Here is a 23,105-nt window from a genome sequence, read left to right as displayed (position 1 = left end):
TGCAAAAATTTATAATTGCATTTTGATATTGTTATTTTGCAAAAATTTATATATTGAAGTTTCATTATATTGCTTTTAATTGTTGATTAAGCTATGAGTCAACCCTAATTTGAAAATTTATAATTTAATAATATATTTTGAAGTTATGAGTTTAATAGAATTATTTATTCCAAATTTTATGTTATTTTCAAGAATTTAAGGAGAGATGAAGCAAATGAATATATTATGAATAAATATCACTTAACTCAAGTCCAATTAGGTTAAATAAGGGCGTAATACATAGAGAAAGGAAAGGAAGGAAACCTAGGAGGCAGTCTGTTAAGGAGAAAAGTCTTGAATCTTCTTATTTTGCTTTCCACCATCTTTTGGTGCATGTAATGGCTACCATGAATGACTAATTCTTTTCCTCTGGGATTGAATGTAATCATTTCAAACTCTTATATATTAAGGTGATACTTATCTATAACATTTCGCTCTTATTTAATATTGTAATTTTCATTTTATGCTTAAAGCTTGAATTTTTATTCTTGATTTAGATATTTGCAATTGACTGGATAGTATTTATGATGATTTGACCTAAATGAAAATACTTGATGTGTTTTAATCCTAGAAATAAATTATTACATATCAAATGCTTTATAACATTTTTTCTTAATGATAAGAACTTTTGCTAAATAGTTTATGAATCAATGTTTAGGAGATGATCTTAATAATTTCATGTGAGGAATCAATATGAATGATTGTTTTTGTTGCATCTATATCAATTAAGTAAGAATGTTGTATGTTTTTATTTACCAAAATACAAACGAGTAAGAAAGATTAACTTCAATCCCAATTGAATCAATCAACTTTTCATAATCATTTACTTTATTTTTATTCAAATTACAAGTAAACTTTATTTAAACAATGATCATATACCTTGAATCAATTTACTGCACCCATTTCAATATCTAGTGAATGTTACACATTAAGATTTTAAGAGAATTGTTCCTTGTGGGATCAGTATCCGCCTTTTAAGACAAATTATTACTTCTGATTCGGCACACTTGCCGAATTAGGTCAACACATTCATATTCAACAACTAAGTTTTTTAAATATCCATCGAATTACTTTGATCAATGGTGTTTTTAAATATTCATAGGATGGGATGATCACTTATTTTTAAATGAATTGTAGGCATCAAGTTGTTGTGACTTTGTACTAATTTGTTTCGATGTGTTGGTCATTTATTTTCAAATAACTTCAAATTATTTTGATAGTCGCTTATTTTTAAAAAAAATGTATTATGATCCAATGTCATGGTTGTTTATTTTCAAGCAACTTTGAATTATGATGATGGTTTCTTATTTATAAATGACTTCGTATTTTACTTTTCAAATTACTTTGGATTATGATGATGGTAGTTTATTTTCAAATAAATTTGTACTATGATCTAATGTGATGGTTATTTATTTTCAAACAACATCGAATTATGATGATGGCCATTTATTTCCAAAAAACTTTGTAGTATGATCTGTTGTGATGATTGCTTATTTCAAACAACTTTTGATTATGATGATGGTCGCTTATTTTTAAACGACTCATATTATTGTGATCTAATGTGATGATTGTTTATTTTCAAACGGCTTTAAATTATAATGATAGTAATTTATTTTCAAACATCTTGACAAGAATTGATCTGAAAATGATATTTTATTAAAGAATGTGACTCATTAAAACCTTGCTCGGCAAAACCCACCTTAGGGACAAAAACCAAGCTAAGAAAAAAAATACATAATTTGATTACAGCAATTTGAATTAACTATAATATATCTTCAAGTTGTACTATAACTTGTTTAGTGATCATAAAACCAATAAATTTTCTCTGCTTACCATTTTTGCAAGACAAAATCGTGATGGAGTTCCAAACTCTAAAGCAGACAATACCTCAAATGTAATAATTGATCATAATGATGTTATCTCAATACATTTGAGGTCCGAATATTGATGTCTATGGGAATGGAAAAGTGGTTCAAAATGCAATAGTCTCACTAAACTAAACTAAATACACCTTTTTCTCTCAACCCTCTGAGGTGCCTTTTAAGGACATAACAGTGACGAAGTTCCAAACTTCAAACTAGACAATACCCATATGCGATGATTAACCCTAATGACATTATCTCAACGAATTTGAGATCAAAACATTCACATCGTTTGTAAGAATGGAAATGTGGTTCCAAAGACGAACCCTCATTTCCCTTAGACAACAATTGAGGACTTGTTTTGATATGCTGAATAATCACAAATTACTTATGAGTCGAAATCAATGACATACTAAATACATCTTCCTTCCTTAATCTTTTGAGATATCTTTTAAAAATTAAATCATGATATAACTCCAAATTTAAAACAACATAGTATCTCAAATATAATAATTAATTTTAATGATATTTATTTAAATCTTTAACAAACTCACTTTTTTTTCTTCCTCTAATTTTATATTTGACCTAATTCTCCCCAATTTTCTCTCTCTCTCTTGTTATATGTTTATTATTTTTAAATCATGAACTTTATTTGACAGGTAAAACTTTTTTTCCTTCCCAGAAGTTCCTAGAAACTTAGGAGTATTTTCTCGATTAGGACATAAAGAGAAGGGAAAATGATAAGATAAAGGAAGGACGAGTCTCTTTGTCTGAATGTCATTAATTTACTTGAATATGAAAGGGAAGGGAGATTTATTCATATAAGTTACATATATATTTGTCATAAAAATCATATGCATCATTTTTTTTTATATTTAAATGATAATATAAATATTATTCATGCTATTAATGTATAAAAATTAAACTTGTATTATTTAACTAAAAATTAACATCAATCATATATACATATTCATATAATGTTTTACATAATTATACTTGTAAGACAACAATTAAATAATTACGATAGTTTATTTCAAAGTTATAAATTATATAATTGGACAAAATTATAGATTTTCACAGCTTTTAAAACTATAAATAAATATTACGAACAAAGGTTTTAATATTATAAACAAATATTGTAAACTAATATAGTTGATGTAACTATATTAATTATACAGAAAATCATTAAAAAAATTAGTTTTAAAAATAAAAAATAATTAGTCACTATATTGATTAAATTAAATATTATTTTAGAGACTAAAAAAAAATTATTGGTATCTAAATTAGTTTTTATTATTAATAAAATTTATAAACTAGATTTTAAATTGATATCTAATTAGCAATCAAGATTGTAACTATCAACTACTTTAGATTAAAATTGTCTCAATACTTTACTACAAATTGATTTTTTCTTCTAAAAATGGCATGATACATGCATTCAAACCAACGAGAAGATTGATCTAGTTTATATAAATGCTAGCTTATATATTTTCAATTCTTATGCTTTTCACAAATCCACTGTTCAAATAGTTGCTTTTACTTACAATTGTATTGCCTAAATAGTTCCTTCTACTTACAATTATATTGATAAGAACATGAGTCTATGGTGCTATAGAATGGGACATCTTTTAGATGTAATTAAGATTAGGTCTCATTATCCTTATATTTTTGTACTATAAGTCAACTCGACCCACGTACTTAGAAATGGTCAACCCAGTAGTATAAGTCACGCTTAGCTCGATCTGGGCTAGGTATGGGCCCAAAACTCGTTGGTGGGTAGCCCAAATATTTTGTTCGGTATATGTGGAAAAGATAATTAAAAACAACAAGAGGAATAACTGAATTAGTTGAAGCATATTAATAAATACAGGTCAAAGTGGTTAGGAATGTTTGTACCCGAAAAATAATAGATACACGTTAACCGAATATTGTTACTTTTGAATTATGTTGAATTATATTGTGTTGAAGATTATATTTTGAATGTTGAGATTATATTCTCACTTGTGAAAGTTGTTGAAAGAATGTCTATAAAAGATGTTTAAGACCCTGGGTAAAGGTATGTTTCTTTTTCTAAGTGTTACAGTGATATACTTATAGTTTAATGCTCTCACTGACTTGATCGTCGGAGTGTGATCAACAGGTAGAGCCCCCTTTGTCCCAGTGGAACAACATCTCCGAGTGCCGATTGGAAACAGATCAGAAGCGGAGCTCACCCATTCAATCCAATCAAGGTCAACTGGTGAGAACAACTTTTGCTGAAAAACCTTATGTTTGTGACACTAGTCATCGTGCTAAACAAATAAAATTACATTTTATTGAGTAATACGCACACAGACAATGTTTTTGAATTGCTTCACATGGATGTTTGGGAACCTTGTCTTGTGCCTTCTATGCATGGTCATAAATTTTTCCTAACTGTTGTAGAGGATTATTCGGATTATTCTTAGTTTACCTGGCTTTTTCCTATGCATGCTAAATCTGAACTTAGAAATCATATTATTAATTTTGTTACATACATTGAAAATCATTTTAAAACAATTTTTCAAACCATTCAGATTGATAACAAAGCTAAGTTTGCTATGAAAATTTACCTTTTGTCCAAGGGCATCATACATCAAACTACATGTGTTGAAACACCTGAACAAAATGAAATCGTTAAAAGAAAACATCAACACCTCTTAAATGTTACTTGTGCTTTACTTTTCCAAGCCAATCTACCCTTTCTTTTAAGAAATTTTGCTACTCAACATGCCACTTTGTTAATAAATTGTATTCATACTCCTCTACTTAATAATGTTTCTCCATATGAAATTTTTTACAACAAGCTATGTGATATTTCCATTTTACGTGTTTTTGGTTGTTTATGCTATTTTAATTTAATATTATTACTGCAAATAGAGAAAAACTTGACAGTCATATTGTCCATGGTGTTTTTCTTGGCTTCCAATCACATACTAAAGGTTATCTTTTCTTAATCTTAAAAGTCATAGAGTTGAGGTATCAAGACATGTAATCTTTTATGAAAATCAATTTTTATATCAATTGAAAATTGTTGTACATAAGAGTACCAATAATTTATCTTTACCCATTCCCCAAAATTATGAGCAAAACTATGATTTTTTTGTTTTGCAACCTAAACAATGTGATGATAATGTGGAGGCTAATACCTCTTATAAGACTTTAGTCACCCCTCCTAGACGATCCACTAACAAGAAAAGACCACCAACGTACCTTGTTGATTTTCAAACTACAAATGTTGTTTGTGAGTTTCAAATATCCCATAAAACATTTTCTTTCTCATAATGTTTTATCTTCTACTTTTAAAACATCGTTTTATCTATATCTTCACATGTTGGACCAAAAAAATATGAGGAGGCTTCCAAACATTCTTGTTGGACCCAAACTCCCCCAACCTAAAATCTTGTTTGTCCTCAAGAATAGTAAATGAATATAAATAAATCATATTTGAGTTCAAATACGAAAACAACTTTATTTACAAAACAATACATTATATTAGAAACTTATGGTGCATACTGTTCTTTGTTAATAAAAAAAAAAAGTGGTGCATATTGTTGATCAAGAATGATCTTGAAGCTTTGATGTCTCTAAATCCATGGTGTTTGATGGAAGGCTGAAGTTGCTGCTTGTGTGGGTGGGTTCTGGGTAGATTTATGTGTAATCCACTCTTTGTTTGAATCTAAAACTGTTTGGAATCAAAACCTTTTTGAAAAATATTGTTTTATAAAGAAGTGAAAAAACAACCAGTTGTTTTATCGTTTCAGTCGGTTGTTTGACACTTAGTGGTTTTTGAAAAGGCTCTGAAGCCGTTTGACTTGGTTGACTTTGTTGTCAAACCAATTCAATCGGTTGTTTCAAAAATTCAACCGATTGTTTTTTTGAAAAACCCATAACAGAATTTTTGTTAAGTTTGCAAATCAGCTTTAAATGTTTTCTAACTGAATAGGCTCATGCTTTAAATGTTTTTAAGAAACATTTGGAGTATTTAAAAAGGTTGTTTGTTATACGCTCCTAAAAAAGAGATAACAATTTAGACATTTGTGAAAGTGTGAAAACATATTTGAGTTTAAGATTTGCATTCAAGCTTTTGGGTTTTCTCAAAGAAGTGAAATAACATTGTTGTAATCTTTTGATTTGAACCTCATCAGGTGTAATCCTTTCTGTATCTCTTTGTATTTCTGAATACTATTTATAAGTGCAGAATCAGAGGGTGTTCTGATTTCTGTGGTGATTGTGTGCAAAAGGAAGTGTGTGACTTGAGGTGTTCAAGGTCACTTCTTTGGTGGTGTGTTTGTAATCTGGATTTTAATTGCATAGTATATACCCAGTGGTTTTTGGGGACTGGATATAGCTATTAGGATAAGAGTGAATCAATATAAATTGCTTGTGTGCTTTTCTCTTGCCCTGAACTCATTTAAATTTTGCTTTTAAGTTGTTTTTAACTCTGCTAATAAAAACAATCGGTTGAATCGCAAAAACAACCGGTTGATTTTCTGATAATCAACTTAAACAGTTTTGTTAGACTGCTTTATGGATTTTTGTATCTGTGATTCTGCATTGAACTTCATTATACCTTCAAATTTTGCGAAAATATTTCATAAACAATTCACTCCCATTTTGTTTAAGGCCATATATTCTAACAATTGGCATTAAGAGCTTGGTTCTTGAAAAATATTCAAGTTTGATCCTAAAAATCTTTTTCTTATGGTTGAAAAATTAGCCTTTGGGGAGGGTGCTTCTATAAACAAACCACCTTTGTTTTGTGGTTTGAATTACCAATTTTAGAAGGTACGTATGAAGATCTTTGTTGAATTTCTTTATAAAGGAATATGGGATGCAATTGAAAATAGCCATTTTATTCCTAAGCTTGAAAAGGATGGTGTTTTTATTGAAAAGCCTTGGTCCCAATGGAGTGATGCAGAAAACAAAAGAGCAAAGTTTGATTGCATTGCAAAAAACATTATCACCTTTTCCTTAAATTCGGATGATTTTTTCAGGGTTTCTCAATGCGGATCTGCTAAGGAGATGTGGGATATTCTAGAAGTAACTCATGAAGGAACTAACGATGTAAAGAAGGAAAGGAAACATACTATAATCCAAGAGTATGAGATGTTCAAAATGCTTAAAGGAGAATCGATTGCGGATGTGCAAAAGCGGTTCACTCATATTTGTTGAAGATGGTTGCTGCTCCTTCAAGACATGTGTTTGATGAAGCCATTTGTGTAAATTTCCTTAGTATTTACATTTTCTTTAAGAATGTCTTAGGTATAGTTTAGAGGTTGTTTAGAGTAGGCTTTTTGCTAGGTAACTCACCTCTTAACCTCTGACCATGTGATAAGAGCAAGCACGAGTTTTATGAAATATCTCTTACTGCATAGAAAATGAATCTGTTCTTTTCTAAATAAACAGATTGTTTTCTCAAACTGATGCTTTGATAAAGTGCATTTGAAAATCAGGTTTTATGCATCAAGTATTTTGACTAAGTCTTCATTCCATCAAAACGACTGTGTTTCACTTGTTAAAATGTTTTTGTTATCGTTTTGAAAATGAATATGTTCTTCTGTAAATGAATAGATTCATTTTAGTCTGGTGCCATGTTTCTTTTAAAAGGTTTTTCACGTTTTATACTTGCACCAGGTTGTTTGACTAAGTCTCCTACATATAACAAATTTTCTAACTGCCTTTGAAAATAAATCTATTCATTTTATTTTCAATCTGTTCTTTTTGTAACAACTTTAACTGTTTTTTGAAAGTTTGTTATAAAACGTTTTCCTATATAAAGAGAGTTCATTTTGGCTTTTAGCTGTTGATGAAATAATTGAGAAAACAAGTTTTACAACTGAGATTTAAGAATTTTTAGAGGATTAGCATGTGTTCTTGAAAGATTTTCCAAATCACAAAGTGTGTTTGTTCTTGGTTGGTTCTAAGGCTTGGTTAGAGATGTTGTCACTGTGTGAGCAATCTGTTCTACTGGTTTAAGGAAGATTTCTGCATTCTCTATCAGGTGTATTCGTTTCTTTCTTCAATTTCTTGTAAAGTGTGGTTGTAAACTCTTCTTGATAGGGTTTCTTGAAGAGTGGTGTGTGCTGGAATAGTGTTTTTCAGCAAAGTGTGCCATGTTCTTGTAGGGTTCAAGAACAGTGGTTTTTGTAATTTTTTGAATTGTGGTTTAGTGAATTTTACCTTGGATTAGGTGAAGACTGGATGTAGCTCATTGGAGTGAACCGGTATAATTGCTTTGTGTTCATTCTCTCTTAATCCCTACAGTCAATAACTGCTGAATAATCTAAACTGTCAAGAAATAAATCTATTCAATTGTAATTTACTTTGTTCTTTCTGGGCACGTATATACTGCTCTTGATTTTCTGGAAAACTCCCTAAAGAACTTTTACATATGTCTCTATGTGTTGAAACATCAGTGAAATTCATGTTCTGTGAAAGTTAATACAATTTGTTAAGTGCTTTTAAGAACAAGCATTAACATTGCATTCAAAGGTTGTGATCAACTGTTGTAGCTCTCTGTGTTAGTTCTGTGAGAATCAATTTAATCTTTGCCTACATATCATCTAACTCAATTCTTAAATCAAAAGTCATTCAACTGAGATAAACACCTTAAAGTACATAAACAGTATAAAAATAAATTTGTTCATTGCTAAATAAATCGATTTATTTTCTGTGTACTATGATAAAATCTGAATCTGCGTGAAAGTTTTAAAAGCTCAATTCCCCCCCCCCCCCCCCCCCCCCGAACTTTGACACTATTGAACCCAACAATATTGTCAATCGCCTCATGAGTCTTGGAAAGGTCTTTGACAAAGAAGAGTTGAATATCAAGATTCTCAAATGTCTTGATAGATTTTGGCAACCTAAAGTCACGGCTATCTCAAAATCTAAAGACTTGACATCTTTGACCACAACCTCCTTGTTTGGAAAGCTTAAGGAGCATGAGTTGGAGATGAACAAACTTAATGTTCAAGAGAGTGAAGATAAGTATGTGAGAAACATTGCTTTGAAAACTGCTAAGCACAAGAACAACCAAGTTTCACGTGTTGAGAGTGAAGGAGAAACTCTTAGTTTGTTGTCCAAAAAGTTCGACAAATTATTGAAGAAGAACCGCAACAAAGAAAGGTATGGCAACAAGAAAACTAGTGATTTTAATGCCAATTATACTTGTTATGGTTGTGGAGAACAAGGGCACATAAAGGCTGAATGCCCAAATAAAGAGAGCAAAGAGAAAAAGTCAAGCAAGAAGGAAAATAAAGCAAAATAAAAAAGAGCCTACATTGCTTGGGACGAAAATGATGTCTATTCATCAAGCTCCTCATCAAGTGAAGATGAAGAAGCTAATATGTGTTTGATGGCCAAGGAAAAGGATGATGCAAGTAGTGTAAGTTCTTGTACTTCTTTAAATGCTGAAAATTATAGTCAACTTCTTCAAGCTTTTAAAGAAACACATGAGGAAGCTAACCAATTGGCTCTCTTGAACAACCGGTTGAAAGAGTTGAATAATTGGCTTGAAAACAGAGTCAAGGCCCTGGAAGAAGAGTTGGAGAATTCAAAAACTGATTTTGAAAATCTAAAAATGCTTTACAAGAACTCTTCTTGCAAGTGTGACTCACTTGTTTGTGAAAATTGTGAATCTCTTGAAAAGAAGGTTCTACCTTGTGAAAACTGTGGATAGGCTTTCAAAGGGTAAATCCAACTTTGAGACTGTCTTGGCATCTCAAAATTGTGATTTTGGAAAATCAGGTTTAGGATTTAATCCACAAAGCAAGAAAAGTGGGATTTCAAAGCCTTTTTCAAAACTGCCAAAAAAACAACCAATTGAAAAATCGAAACAACCGGTTGTTACATAGTTTTTATTGCATAAAGAGAGGCCACTCAGTTAGATTCTGCAAATATTAGGAAATATTTTGTTCCTAAAGGTGTTATGAGATGGATTCCCAAGAATTATGAGGTTCCTCATGATAAAGTTAATGCCAAAGGATCCACATTTGTAAGGCGACCAAATCTTGTTGCTTGATTTCATGGTTTTGCAGGATTGCTAAGAGATCAAGGAGTCATGAGTCACAAGATCAAGCTTATGAAGGGACTTTATGGACTTCCAACTACTGTTTTGTACAAGCTTAGTCTTCTTGAAGGCCAAGAGAAGTTACTTGATCATGGACAATGACTCATTGAAAGAACTACATTGTCAAAAGGATAAGTCTTTCCTTGTTTTAACTTTCTTGTCTTGAATAGTCTTTAATTTAGGTGTATGAAAAATATGAATTGATGTCTGTATTTTTCATCTATGTGAAGGTGCATGTAAAACTTTCTTTCTAATTCATCTCTGATTGTCTATTCTGAATTTGTGAAATGCTTTAATCTCTGTCACAGAAAAACAACCAATTGTTTCCCTCTGACAACACTACATTAAATTGAGTTAATTTCTCTATGCATTGTTTCTGTTGCAGATTCTCTTCTAAAGCAGTTACAAGTCAAAATTGCTTTTATTGTTGGTCAAATTTCGTGCAGAGAGGGTGTTATTTTGGTCATAAATGGAATATATTCCATATCTTGGAAATTCAAGAGCTTTTATGACTAGTCAAATCCACATGTGTTGACCATATGCTTTCTGGTGTGGGCTGACGTTTTTCTGTGCAATCTTGGACCAGATTCTTCTTCTTGAAGACTGAAACCCACTAAATGCCAAGAATTGAAGCTACTACCTATGCATTTATAAAACCCTATGCAGTTGTTTTTCTTCACAAAAACAACCCATTGCCACATCCTTTGCTACCTCTCAAATCTGTCATATTTCTCTTTTTGGGTTCTATTTTTTTTCTCTCTCTGCCTCCATGGATTTTACACCTCCCTCATAAAAAAGAATCAAAACCAGAGCTATAAGAAGAGGAGGACGTCTTGAATGCTGGTTTTCAGGAGAGGATGAGTTAGTTGAGAAGTATCGTCTTGAGACAAGTAGAAAAGTCATAAACAACCACAACAAGAAAAACATGAAATAAAAACCAATTTTAAAGATAAAAAATAATTAGTTGCTATAGTAACTAAATTAGAGGTCATTTTAGAAACTAAAAAAAAAATTGGTTTCTAAAAAAGAATATATTACATCGGTTCTTACTAACAAACGGTGTAATATTTTTTTTTACTCAGAATGACCCATATTACATCGATTAAGCCATCTAACCGGTGTAATATATGACCCATATTAAAAAAAATTGATTTTTTTTCATGAAGAGTGGGTGGTCATAAACGTCACATAAGTAACCACTTACAGACATACGGGTAACCAGTTTTGCGTGCATCACATAAGTAACCACTTACAGACACACAAATAACCAGTTTTGCGTTGTGGAGGAACTTGTGGCTGGATAACAAGTTCTGGTAGGATTATTACACTGGTTAAGCCATCTAACTGATGTAATATATGATTCTTATTAAAAAAATTGATTTTTTTTTCATGAAGAGTGGGTGGCCATAAACGTCAGATAAGTAACCACTTACCGACACACGGGTAACCAATTTTGCGTTGTGGAGGAACCTGTGACTAAGTAACAAGTTCTGGTAGGGTTATTACACCGGTTAAGTCATCTAACCGATGTAATATATGGTTCTTATTAAAAAAAATTGATTTTTTTTTCATTAAGAGTGGGTGGCCATAAACGTCACATAAGTAACCACTTACAGACACACGGGTAACCAATTTTGCGTTGTGGAGGAACCTGTGGCTGGGTAACCAGTCCTCATGGTGAAGGGCCTTACACCAACGTTTCCAACAACGTTTTGAGAGTTGTGTGGATCTATTTCAACGCCAACCAGTTCCGCGTCATTGTTCACGACAACGCGATTAGCACTGGAGTTGTTCCCAGTACGCCGTCACGTCGAGCGCAACAACAACGATCTCGACGAGGCGCTGAACGTCACCACCGACCTCGGTGTCACCACCAACCTCCCAATTCCAACACCGCCTTCTTCCTCCGCGTGGAGAAAGTTCAACTTCTCATACTGTTTTCAAACCTTACGTTCTCCCTTTCTCTCTCCCAAAACCACATCACCATCATGACATTTACAACAATATCCTTGCCACATCACCTACCGTTTCCACTTTTACAACGTAAGAGAGTGTAACTTGATATAGAGTGTTAACAAAACTTTTTCCTTTTTAATTTCAATGTGTGCATTGAGTATGTGATGAATAAATTTGTCTTCATCTACGAGAAGTTTCTTTCCTCGTTCTTTCCCTCTCGCGCATCAAAATATTAGGATTCTTAATTTCTTTTGTTCTTGTTCTTGCTGTGTGGGATTGCTATTGTTTTTTTTTACAGATTTTGCAGTGGAGATCTTGGATCATCCATCCTCAATTTCGTATTAGTGATTTATAGTGGATATCTTAATTTCTACTTTTATATTTAATTAATTACAAATATTCTTGCAAAAATAATATTGTGTTTCATTATTATTTTTATTTTATTTTTTAATATAGTAATTCTTTTTTAAGAAATCCCGTGCTGTACACGGGTACAGTGCTAGTATGAGTTATATATGCATTAACATTTCAGTTTAAAGATATCACACAAAATTATTTATTTTTTTATGTTTCAAACTTTTGGTTGTAGTAGTTTCTTATATTACCATGTTTTGTTTGTTTGAACATATAGTTTATCAATTTGGTTGGTTTTATTTTTCTTATACCATTTTGCACTAGCTGATAACAAGTGGATTTGATTTAGATTATCTTAAAACCTTTTAGAAAAATGGAACTAATATTTGTTTATATCATTTAATTATAAACTTTTTTTATTATATATATATATATATATATATTTTTCTAAAGTCATTAGTCAAAAAGGAATATATCAGAATTGTCAAGCATAATTTTCCTTTTTTTTTAAATATTTTGTTTGACACAAAAAGTTCATCTACACAAAATCCAATTTTTGACTACTACTTTTCTTGACGTATTAAATCTTAGTGACCAGACTCTCTTCAATTCAAGACCACTTCAACTCATTGCCACCAACTTTCATAATGCACCTCTCACTTTATTTTTAACCCTAAAAAAATCCAATTAAAGCCCTTATATAATTACAACTTGCAATTGCAAAGTCACATCATAAATAATTAACCAAAAACTGTATCTACCAACTAAACAAAAATATAAATTTTGATATAATAATCTTTTACTAGCCTTTTTTATTTATTGGATAAATAAATAAATAATTTTTATGGCAATTTGCTAATGCACGCCAACTCATTTTATGAAAGAAAAAGATTCCATATAGATGGGTTATTTTTGAAAATGAAATTATAACTAGTTAAATATTTTTTTTAAATAAATGAGTGAAAGGTATTAGCATACACTCACTCATTTTTAATTATGCTTTATTAAAATTAAAATATCATATTATAAAACGAGTGATTATACATTGTAAATTGTTTTCTTTCCAAAATTTTAAATCTATTTTATTTTATATATTTTCTTATGATAACATGTTGAGAAAATTAAGTATATGGTAACGCAGGTTACAGAACGTTTCTCAGAAAACATAGAAACAAGAGAGTAAAAGCAAAAATGAACGGTAAAAGATTGTAAAAAATAATGCGAAAAAAAGAAAAAAAAAAGGAAAGATTGATTATATGGTGTAAATTTACGCATTAAACGGGGAGAATGCGGAAAAAGGTTGATGAAACTTTGGGAATCTTCTGTTCTTCCTATTCCACCCTTTTGACAGGGTATTGCTACCTTCCTCCAACACCATGCCCACCACCAACTAACCCAGAATGCCATAACATTCTAACAATTAAATAAACGCAAAAAAATAAAAAAAAGTCAATTTTTTTTGTTCGGTTGAGTTTTTGGAGCTGGATTCTCCTTGAAATCTTCGTTTGACTAGTTTTTGTTTCTGGGTTTGCTTGATCTTTTCAAAGGGTTCCAGTTCCTGCGTGCTGCCAAGAATTGTTCATACAAAAAACTGTTGCCTTTTAGCTGCTCGTGTTTCCCTTTTGCTCGGTTAATTGGGATGTGGAGAGATCCGGGAGTTTCAGCTGATTCTTTCTATGAAATCCGCCCCGAATGTACCGATGTTCCCATTTCTCGATTTAAAATCAAGGTTTGTGTTATTTTTACCCTTTTCTTTTTCCTCCATTATTTGGTTTGGTCTTGTGTATTTTATCAAGGGTATCTTTGTTTGTTGGTGAACTAGAAGTATTTTGTTGACGGGAATTGATGTTGGTCTTATGTGAGCAATGCATATGAATTTGAGGTTTTGTGAATGCTTTTGGTTATTTAAGAATTTCAGGCATACACACACATGCTTGGCTGCCTCTGTAAGCTATTGAACTTGTTAACTGAATAACTGGAAACCAAATTTGTTCATCTGAGGGATGGGGAATTGTTGACCTTTACGAAGTTGTCAACAGTGTTTTTGATGTTGGTATTTTATCAATGGAAAAAGTTTTCTTTTTACAGCTTTCAGGATACTGTATCTTTTGTTTTTATTGTATTTCAAAGCAGTGATGTTGAGTATCCGCTTTAATCAATGAAACTTTGTTCGGTTAGAATAATTTATTGCACATAATTACATATTAATAAATGTTATTGGTTATATTATTGTCCCAATGGATACAATCTTGATTCTTAAACTAGTTGCATGAAAAAGAAGCACTTAATGACCAGATCATGAAATAGAGTTTGATTAAGTGAAACACTCATTCTATTAATATTTCCGTATTGCTTTTGCTGCAATAAACAATGCAGCGTATGGACTGGTTATTAACTGCTTGATTGCTAAGTACACAAATAACTTATATGATAATTAAATTTGAGTAGGGATAAAATACACTTTTATTTTATAACGGATCATGAGTAACGCCGCATGAGTAATTGTGCTTGTTGTCTTTTTTATCATACGAGACATTGAAAAAAATAAATCACTTAGATAGTTCTATATCTCAATGTAAAAGTCATGTGCCTTCTTGTGGTTCTAACTTCTATGGTGTATTTGGTTGAAAAGAAACGCTAGAATCTTTACTGGACATTGTTTGTCTCTACTTCAGTTTGAATCAACTTGTTTTTCTCACTTCTCCATTGTGTTCTGCTCATGGCCATTTTTATTTATTTTTTAGTTTTTTATATGTGGGTGGGGCAATGGTCTCTTTTAGATCTATGGAGAGATTGACATATTTGTGTTGTATATTACTCGTTCTGAGTTTTTGTCTTTTTTCCTTTTATGTTTGATTACGATTTCTTGATCGAAAAAGAAGAAAAAAGGGTAATCATACACCTTCAGCTGAGAACTCGTACAATTACTTGAATTTCTAATCTAGTGATTCTCATACAATGTGCAATTATTTTTAACCTCTTCTTGTTATGTGGTCCAGGCTGGTAAAACACTAAGTGCAAGAAAATGGCAAGCTGCATTTACTCGAGAAGGGTATCTAGATATAGGCAAGACTCTAAGCCGAATCTACCGTGGGGTAATTGTTTTTATAGTTAAAATGCTGGTTCAATATGTTTGAGGATATGGAATTTAGTCTGTCTCCTACTTTCCGTAATGGTGTAGTCAGTGCAACGTGGAACTCTAGCTTGCTGGAAAACATAAGTTATCTGTTTCGTATGGTTGAACTCTCTTGGAATCTAACAGAACCTTTTGATATGGGTATAATTTGGTTCTCTTTTGAGCATGAGATTCCATTATCATGGCTGAGATTAAAGTATGTAAAGACCACTAATTATCAGTAATCAATTAAGCTGGCCAAGCACTGCCAACTGCAGATTTCAAGATGTTGATTGGGATAAAATTTAAATTCCTTTCTCCACATATTTTCAATGCATTCTTTTTGTGAAACATCATCCTCCTCTTTTTCGTTTGCTGTGGGTTGATGGTTGCTTTATTAATTTTTTTGAATCAGGGAGTCCATCCATCTATTAGGAGAGAAGTTTGGGAATTTCTACTTGGTTGCTATGATCCCAAGAGTACATTTGAGGAAAGAGATCAGATAAGACATCGCCGAAGGTTACAAGTTTTCCTGTTGAATGCTTTTTTTATAAGAATCCTCCTTTTGAACCTTATTACTGTCACAGCCACAGGCTTGAGATGAGCCTTAAAAAATTGTGAGAGTAATTTCTTCCTCGTCCTTTATACTGGGACAATAATAATATCAGTACTTTTATGGTATAAAACTTCAGTTGCTGAATTCCAAATCTAATAGATCCAATATCACTTTTATTTTTTATGTTATCAGAATGCAATATGCTACAATTAAAGAAGAATGCCGCCAATTGTTTCCTCTTGTTGGAAGTGGTAGATTTGTCACAGCACCTGTTGTTACTGAAGATGGTCTGCCAATTCAAGATCCATTGGTTCTGAAAGAAACAAATACAGCCAAGGGATTGGCAGTACATAATCAAGATAATAATAATCATTCAAGAATGGTTGCTACAAATAGTTTAAAGAAGGTGACAGACAAGATAGTAGTCCAGTGGCTGTTAACTCTCCATCAAATAGGTTTGTAAATAATTATTTCTTAATGCACTTACATTTCATCTATTATATTTTATCTAATTTTTCTTCATGTAATCTTTAACTTTTAAGTTTTAGGCATAACCCTGCCCCACAATTATTTTCTTCATGTCCATTATGCCTGAAATGATTTGTTGTACAGATTCATTTTGATTTGCATGGCATACAGTTAGAATGTAGACTCTATTATGTGAAAGTTTTCTCATGCAATAATATAAGATCCAATTGCTAAAATTATAATTGACACGGCAAATGACATTTCTTGTACGTACATTTCAGGTCTTGATGTGGTTCGCACTGATAGGACATTAGTTTTTTATGAGAGGCAAGAAAATCTGTCAAAATTATGGGATGTTCTATCTGTTTATGCCTGGATAGATAAAGACGTTGGCTATGGTCAAGGTGGGTCATACATATTTGGCATTCTGTTTTGATCATTTTCTACATAAGAGCTTCCAGAAGATGGAAAAAAATGAAATTGATTTTTCTATAAGTTAAAATTAACTTGTGCATAAATTAATTTGCAAAAGTTTTATCATTATAGCCTTTTAACTCTTTATTTTTAATTTGTGGTGAACTAATTTTAAATTATGGAGAAGTCAATTTCATTTTTTTCTTCATATATTTCTCTTCTAATATTTAGATATTCCTATCTAAGTTCTTACCTTAATGCTCGTATAATAATATGTAACAATCTTGCACTGTTCTATGATATATTCACTAGTTGTTGACAATTATTTTAGCCTCAACAAAGCTGGTCCTGAATGGGAGGCCAACATTCATGGAATATTTAATTAGTATTTAATGCATGGTAATTTCTGTGTTTGTGTATTTTAAGTTTTTGAAATAGCTTAGCACTTCCTCTGAGTATTTAGCCAACTGTTTTTAAGTGGTCGGTCAAATTAAAACCTCTTCATTTTCACTGTAAAACACACCAACATGGTTTATGGAAAGAATTTAATGAATAAATGAGACCTACTGCTTTATATATTAGTTTATTTTCTATTTTTCTTGCGATCTAGCAAGAAATATTTGCTACCACCATTTACAACTATCCTAAGTTTCCAGTTTTAACATTTTACAATTATGGGCAGGAATGTGTGACCTATGCTCCCCTATGATAATTCTTCTTGATGATGAAGCAGACGCATTTTGGTGCTTTGAGCGTTTGATGCGCAGGCTTGTAAGCATCTTACCTGTAGACTCTATTTTATTATTAACTTTCTTCAACACTCTTTTATTCTATTACTTATTGAAAAGATTGGGGGGAGGGTCTAGTATTTGGTTATTGGTTTTTCTTGGAAATGTTATATTTTTAGTTTGCTTTCACCTTTATTGTTCACTTTTATATATTAAATCTTTCTTAAGTTGCACAATGCATATAGAGGCCAGTTAAAATTGGGATTAAGTTCTTCTAGGTTTGACACTAATGTTTAAATTATGCTGTTTCAGAAATCCATTCATTGTAATGTTGAAAACTCTCTGGTTTACTATTTTCTTGTGCATGCATACTTAGTTAGATATTTCTGTTACAAAATTTTGCCAATGTCAGTTTTACTTTTCCTTGCACAGTTGGAACTATCCTAAATTTGTAAGATGTACTTCCGTTAATAAAATTACAATTGAGCTTCCATGTTTGCAGATATACTACTTGAAAGAGAAGAATTGCAATGTATTTGTAATTTTGTACATGATAGAGATGTAAATGTAATGAAACCATTCTCGAGTCTTCACCTAACAGCACAAGCTTTTAGGATAGTTGGTTGCATGGATGGTATTTAAGCTTCAACACATGGTAGGCCCCCATGTATTAGACGTTCTTGAAGTCCTGTGGGATCTTGTTCTATGAGGGTGGGTTAGGGATGAATCATGTAATAAACCATTCTTAAGCATTCACCCAACAGCTTAAACTTTTTGGTGAGTTGGTCATTGACAGTAGCGGCGTAAAATTTTATTAAAGAAGTAGGTGCACAAAGATTCCATGTGATTGGTTAATGCTTTGTGGCTACACAAAAACTACTTTTTATTGGTAGTATTTCATAGGTTGAATCTCAGTTTCTTATTATTTGTGTTCTTGAATTTGTAAAGCGCGGCAATTTTAGATGCACCGAGAGCTCTGTTGGGGTGACATCACAACTAAGTGATTTGGCTTCAGTTACTCAAGTAATTGATCCAAAACTTCATAACCATTTAGGTATTTTCTTGCATATATTCTTTTGTATTTTAGTTATATGGTCAAAGAAGGCTTTTTAACTTTAACTATATTGTTTTTATGTGATCTTTGTTTTTAAGAAATTAAGATTGCAAGAAAATTATTTGTTATGATCAGTTCTTGTATTGTCATTCAAAGTTGTTGAATAAATCTCCTTTGTTCAATTAAGTTTAACTGCACTGCTCTCAACTAATGTTAGACAAACAGAATGTACTAATAATGTGCTGTCTTTTGATTTTGGAGGACAGAGCATCTTGGTGGAGGTGACTATCTGTTTGCTTTTCGAATGCTAATGGTTTTGTTTCGTCGAGAATTCTCTTTTTGTGATTCGTTGTTTCTTTGGGAGGTATGCTTGGCTTCTTTTGTGCTTTGTGATATATTATGTTACATTTATTGAAACAAGGAAGCTTAAGTTTGGTTTGTGAATATAACAGAAGTACCTAAGCATGATCTGATATGTTACATTAATGTTTCCTTTGCGTGTATGCATTGAGATGAGTAAGTAATGACTTAAAATTTGAAAATTTGAACAGATGATGTGGGCCTTGGAATATGATCCTGATTTGTTCTTGATGTATGAAATGCCTGAATCAGCTACTGGACAAGCTGTGGGCTCAAAAGGGAAATCAAAATCAATACGTCAATGTGGAAAGTATGAGAGAGAATTTTTGAAGAGTGGATCAAAGAATGCTTCTGAAGCCCCTCTTCCTATGTCTGTTTTCCTTGTTGCTAGTGTATTGAAAGATAAAAGTGCAAAACTACTCCAAGAAGCACGGGGTTTGGATGATGTTGTCAAGGTTAGTCTTGCCACATCTAACTTTGCATTGAATTAGATGGAGCAATCACATGGATAGAAACTATATATATTAAAATCATTGAAAAACATTTTTCCCTATGTTTTAATTGCAAATTTAATCATTTAGTCTTATAAAATTAAATAATTTTAGTCCACTCTTTTTAATATTTTTTCTCATTTCTAACAGAAAATGTTGACGTGTGTTGGTAATATTAATTATTTACTTACATAAAATATTAATAGTAGTTTTTAATCAGAAATTTTAATATTGTAATTATAAAATTCATGTTAACATGTGTGTGTGTGTGTGTAAAAACTTAAGCACTTTTGTTCTTTAAAATAGAATTTACATTAGTTATCAAAATAAAACATTGATACATAGCATCTAATTCACCTTATTCATTTGTGAAATTAATTTATATTCATTGTAAAACATTTCACATAGATTTGGAATTAGAATTTGCCTCATTGTCACTATTAATAAATATGATAATGTAGTAAAATGATTAAATTTGATCGGATATCTATGTGAACATAATTTACACTAACCTTGGATATAATTACTCATTAATACAATGTGTGTTGGAGAATTCCATCAATTAGAGATAAGGCAAAATTATACTATATAAGTGGAATGCAAAACCTTACTATACAAGTTGATTGAGGTTGCGTCACGCATAACATAACTCACTTAGTGAGATGGTAATAAAGTTTGTTGGGTCTAACATGTCATTTGTTATTGGATTCCTCCTTAGTTCCACGATCAAGATGTTCAACTCTAAATGTGAGGAGATGTGTTGAAGAGTCCACGTTGACTAAAGAAAAAAAATTAAATTATAGTATATAACTGGAGTGTAAATCTCACCATATAAGCTATTATGAGGTTGAGTTAGACATAGCCCATTTACTAAGAAAAGAGTATTGATAGGGTGAATTCCTATTGAAAATCTATGTAAAAAAGTTTTATATTGACAACGTATATAAATTAAACTATTCTCTTTAAGAAATTTTGCTTTACTTTATTGCTCTAGAATTCGGTATGATTCTGAATACAAAAGTTTAATATATTAACTAAGAAATAATTCTTGGAATAACTTTTAAGGTGATTATTATTAAAGTCAACACACTTACTCCTTTTTATAAGACGCAATTCATAATATCCATTTCATTAATTTATTTTAAGACAAAAATACCTCTAATTAAAAGAGAGAAGTTATATGGACAAACAATTAGAAGGGAGGGAAGAATGGTAATGACTAGGGTATTTTTGAAAAGAAAAATACATTGAAGATGTTTATTATTATCAATGAAATTAACCACTTTTTAAATCTTGATGAATAAGTAATTGAGTATTATATGTAAGAAGGGAGGGAGTATTATTTTTCTTGTATAGACTAACTTGCTTTTACTCCTTTGATGTAATTATTCTCAGATTTTGAATGACATAACTGGGAATCTAGATGCCAAAAAAGCTTGCAGTGGGGCTATGAAACTTCACAAGAAATATTTAAAAAAGGTAATGTTTTTCTTTGCAACTCTTCCTTACTTTTCATACCTTAGAGTTTCCTTATTATTATAGGAGGAAATGAAAACTTCATCGCAGGAAATACAATACTGCTAAATGTGAATATCAATTGCCATCAACTCTCTCTACAGTTTTTTATTTATTTTTGCTTAATGCATTAAATCAGTTATTGACTCCCCATCATAATCTCCGACACATTGGACTGGATGTGTAAATCTTCAATCCTAATTCTAGACACTGATCTTTAACCATATTTTCTTTATTTTTTGGTATGTGTTTTCCAACATAATCTTGTTTATTTATCTCCTGACTATTCAAGTAATTTTGTAATTGCTGCAGGCCAAGAAACACTAGCACCAAATACATCCAAATATTCACTGATTTTTGTAATGTATTGTATGATACACTTGTGGCATTCGCCATCCTACCATCTTTGTTCCCTGGGGGGGTAATAATGGAGAACATTAGGAATTTACAGAATTGAAAAAACGGATTCAAAGATCCAACCATCAAAACCCCTGAGCAACTGTTGTATGTGAAATCAATTTGATTTTTCTTTTTCTTGTGTATCCAAAAGAAGTGAGATTGTATATGAAAATAGAGTTGTTCTGTACAACCTTGTATTTGTTGTACTTTGTTATTGCATATGGGAAACAAGGTACATGAAACAACCATCCTTTCTACTTTTATGTGTTTGTATTCTAGACAATTGAAAAAAAATGTATTTATAATCTAGTGAAAAATGATAAACATGGGCATAAAGCCGTCTCTTTAACAAGTTCGGTTGAATCAAAGGAAAAGCTCCATTGTTCAACAGAGGAAAAACTAAAAGCTTGTGAAATAGATATAAACTCATTGAGCAAATAAATAATGTCTTATAGAAAGACTGTGTAACGAGAGTATTTCTTTGTCTATCCGTCATTCTAACTTCTTCCCTGACTCAGATCTGTTGCCTATAGGATCGAGTAATGCTGCATTTCCAATTCTGTTTTGCAGACTCTATTGTTCTACTATAACAATTTTTGCTATCCATAAACCATCATAATATTACAGAATAATGTACATTATTCCCTGATTGAGCTCATTTGGTTTGTTAAATACACAGATTTTTTTATATAATGTGATAGTGTCCCAAATTCTTACAAAGGTGACACCTAATATAAGAAGCATTTACGAGAAGCTTTCAATCTTTGTCCTAACAAAAAAGGTCCACAGAAAACTGTCAATTCTTGTCTAAAAAGAATCTAGAAGGTATTTTGAATTATATAATCTAAAAAGTATTTTTCAAATTATAGAATCTGAAAAATATTTATGGATTTGAAATATTTTCTGGATTATGTAATCTGGAATGTATATTTTTTTAAAAAAATCTGGATGGTATTTTTTCGGAATGCAATCTAGGAGGTGTAAATAGAAAAAATTAAAATCCAAAATGTATTTCTAAGGACAAAATTATTTTTTGCCTGACTTGTGAAGGTGCCCAAAGAAATTATGAAGGTGCAGATCGAAACAGCCCAAAAAGAGAGGTAATAAAGGACAACATGAAAGTATACTTCAAACCATGCGTTGGTTGTGGTCTAAAATGGTGATGTAAAATTTGTATTAAATCAATAAAATTAGTATCAAACCGGTCAAATTTAATAAAAAAATTGTTTAAAAATTAATATAATAAATTTAGTTTAAAACCCCCCGAAAATATAGGTTATTTTATATATAAAATTGTTATAATTAGGAAATATTGATGTTTTTGAAATTTCAATTTAAGTACAATTTTTATATTTTGTTTAAACTTTATATGTATTTTAAACGTTAAGAACTTATTTTTTTTATATTTTATTTCAGTTTTTAACATTTTTTTTATCGGCAATAAAAAATAAATAAATGTAAACCACTTCAGAGGTGGTTCAACCTTTATATAAAATAAAATACCTAAGACACTCCATCTCAACACTCGCACCGTTGGACGTCTAGAAATACAAAACATCCCTAACTTAACCCAAAAATAAACACCCTAAAAACAGACATCTGAGCTAAAAGATAAATCAAGAAACCCTCGTCATACAGACCAAAGGTTCGAGACACCACTCGAAAAAGGAGAATAAACCAGAGAGAGACTTGGACGTAATCCAAG

General features: G+C 31.2%; 1 protein-coding gene across 3 annotated transcripts; it reads left to right on the top strand.

The window, feature by feature from the left end:
- The first annotated feature begins 13,458 nt into the window (after positions 1–13,458).
- On the top strand, positions 13,459–21,657 carry LOC137835373 (rab GTPase-activating protein 22). Of its 3 annotated transcripts, XM_068643851.2 has the most exons (12): positions 13,459–13,652; positions 13,848–14,029; positions 15,300–15,395; positions 15,831–15,934; positions 16,164–16,426; positions 16,721–16,843; positions 17,536–17,624; positions 18,530–18,635; positions 18,902–18,999; positions 19,187–19,450; positions 20,882–20,965; positions 21,314–21,657. In XM_068643851.2, the coding sequence occupies exons 2-12, from the start codon at positions 13,940–13,942 to the stop codon at positions 21,326–21,328; spliced, it is 1,332 nt and encodes a 443-aa protein (XP_068499952.1). In that variant the 5' UTR covers positions 13,459–13,652; positions 13,848–13,939; the 3' UTR covers positions 21,329–21,657. The 3 variants fall into 3 exon arrangements, 1 of the variants encoding a protein (XP_068499952.1); XR_016520941.1 differs by lacking the exon at positions 18,530–18,635 and having other exon boundaries at positions 13,514–13,652; XR_016520942.1 differs by lacking the exon at positions 18,530–18,635 and having other exon boundaries at positions 13,581–14,029; positions 18,897–18,999.
- The last annotated feature ends 1,448 nt before the right edge of the window (positions 21,658–23,105 follow it).

Source organism: Phaseolus vulgaris, chromosome 5 (genome assembly GCF_051622355.1).
Source record: "Phaseolus vulgaris cultivar YP4 chromosome 5, ASM5162235v1, whole genome shotgun sequence".
Classification (NCBI taxonomy): Eukaryota; Viridiplantae; Streptophyta; class Magnoliopsida; order Fabales; family Fabaceae; genus Phaseolus; species Phaseolus vulgaris.
This window is presented reverse-complemented; position numbering and strand designations above follow the sequence as displayed.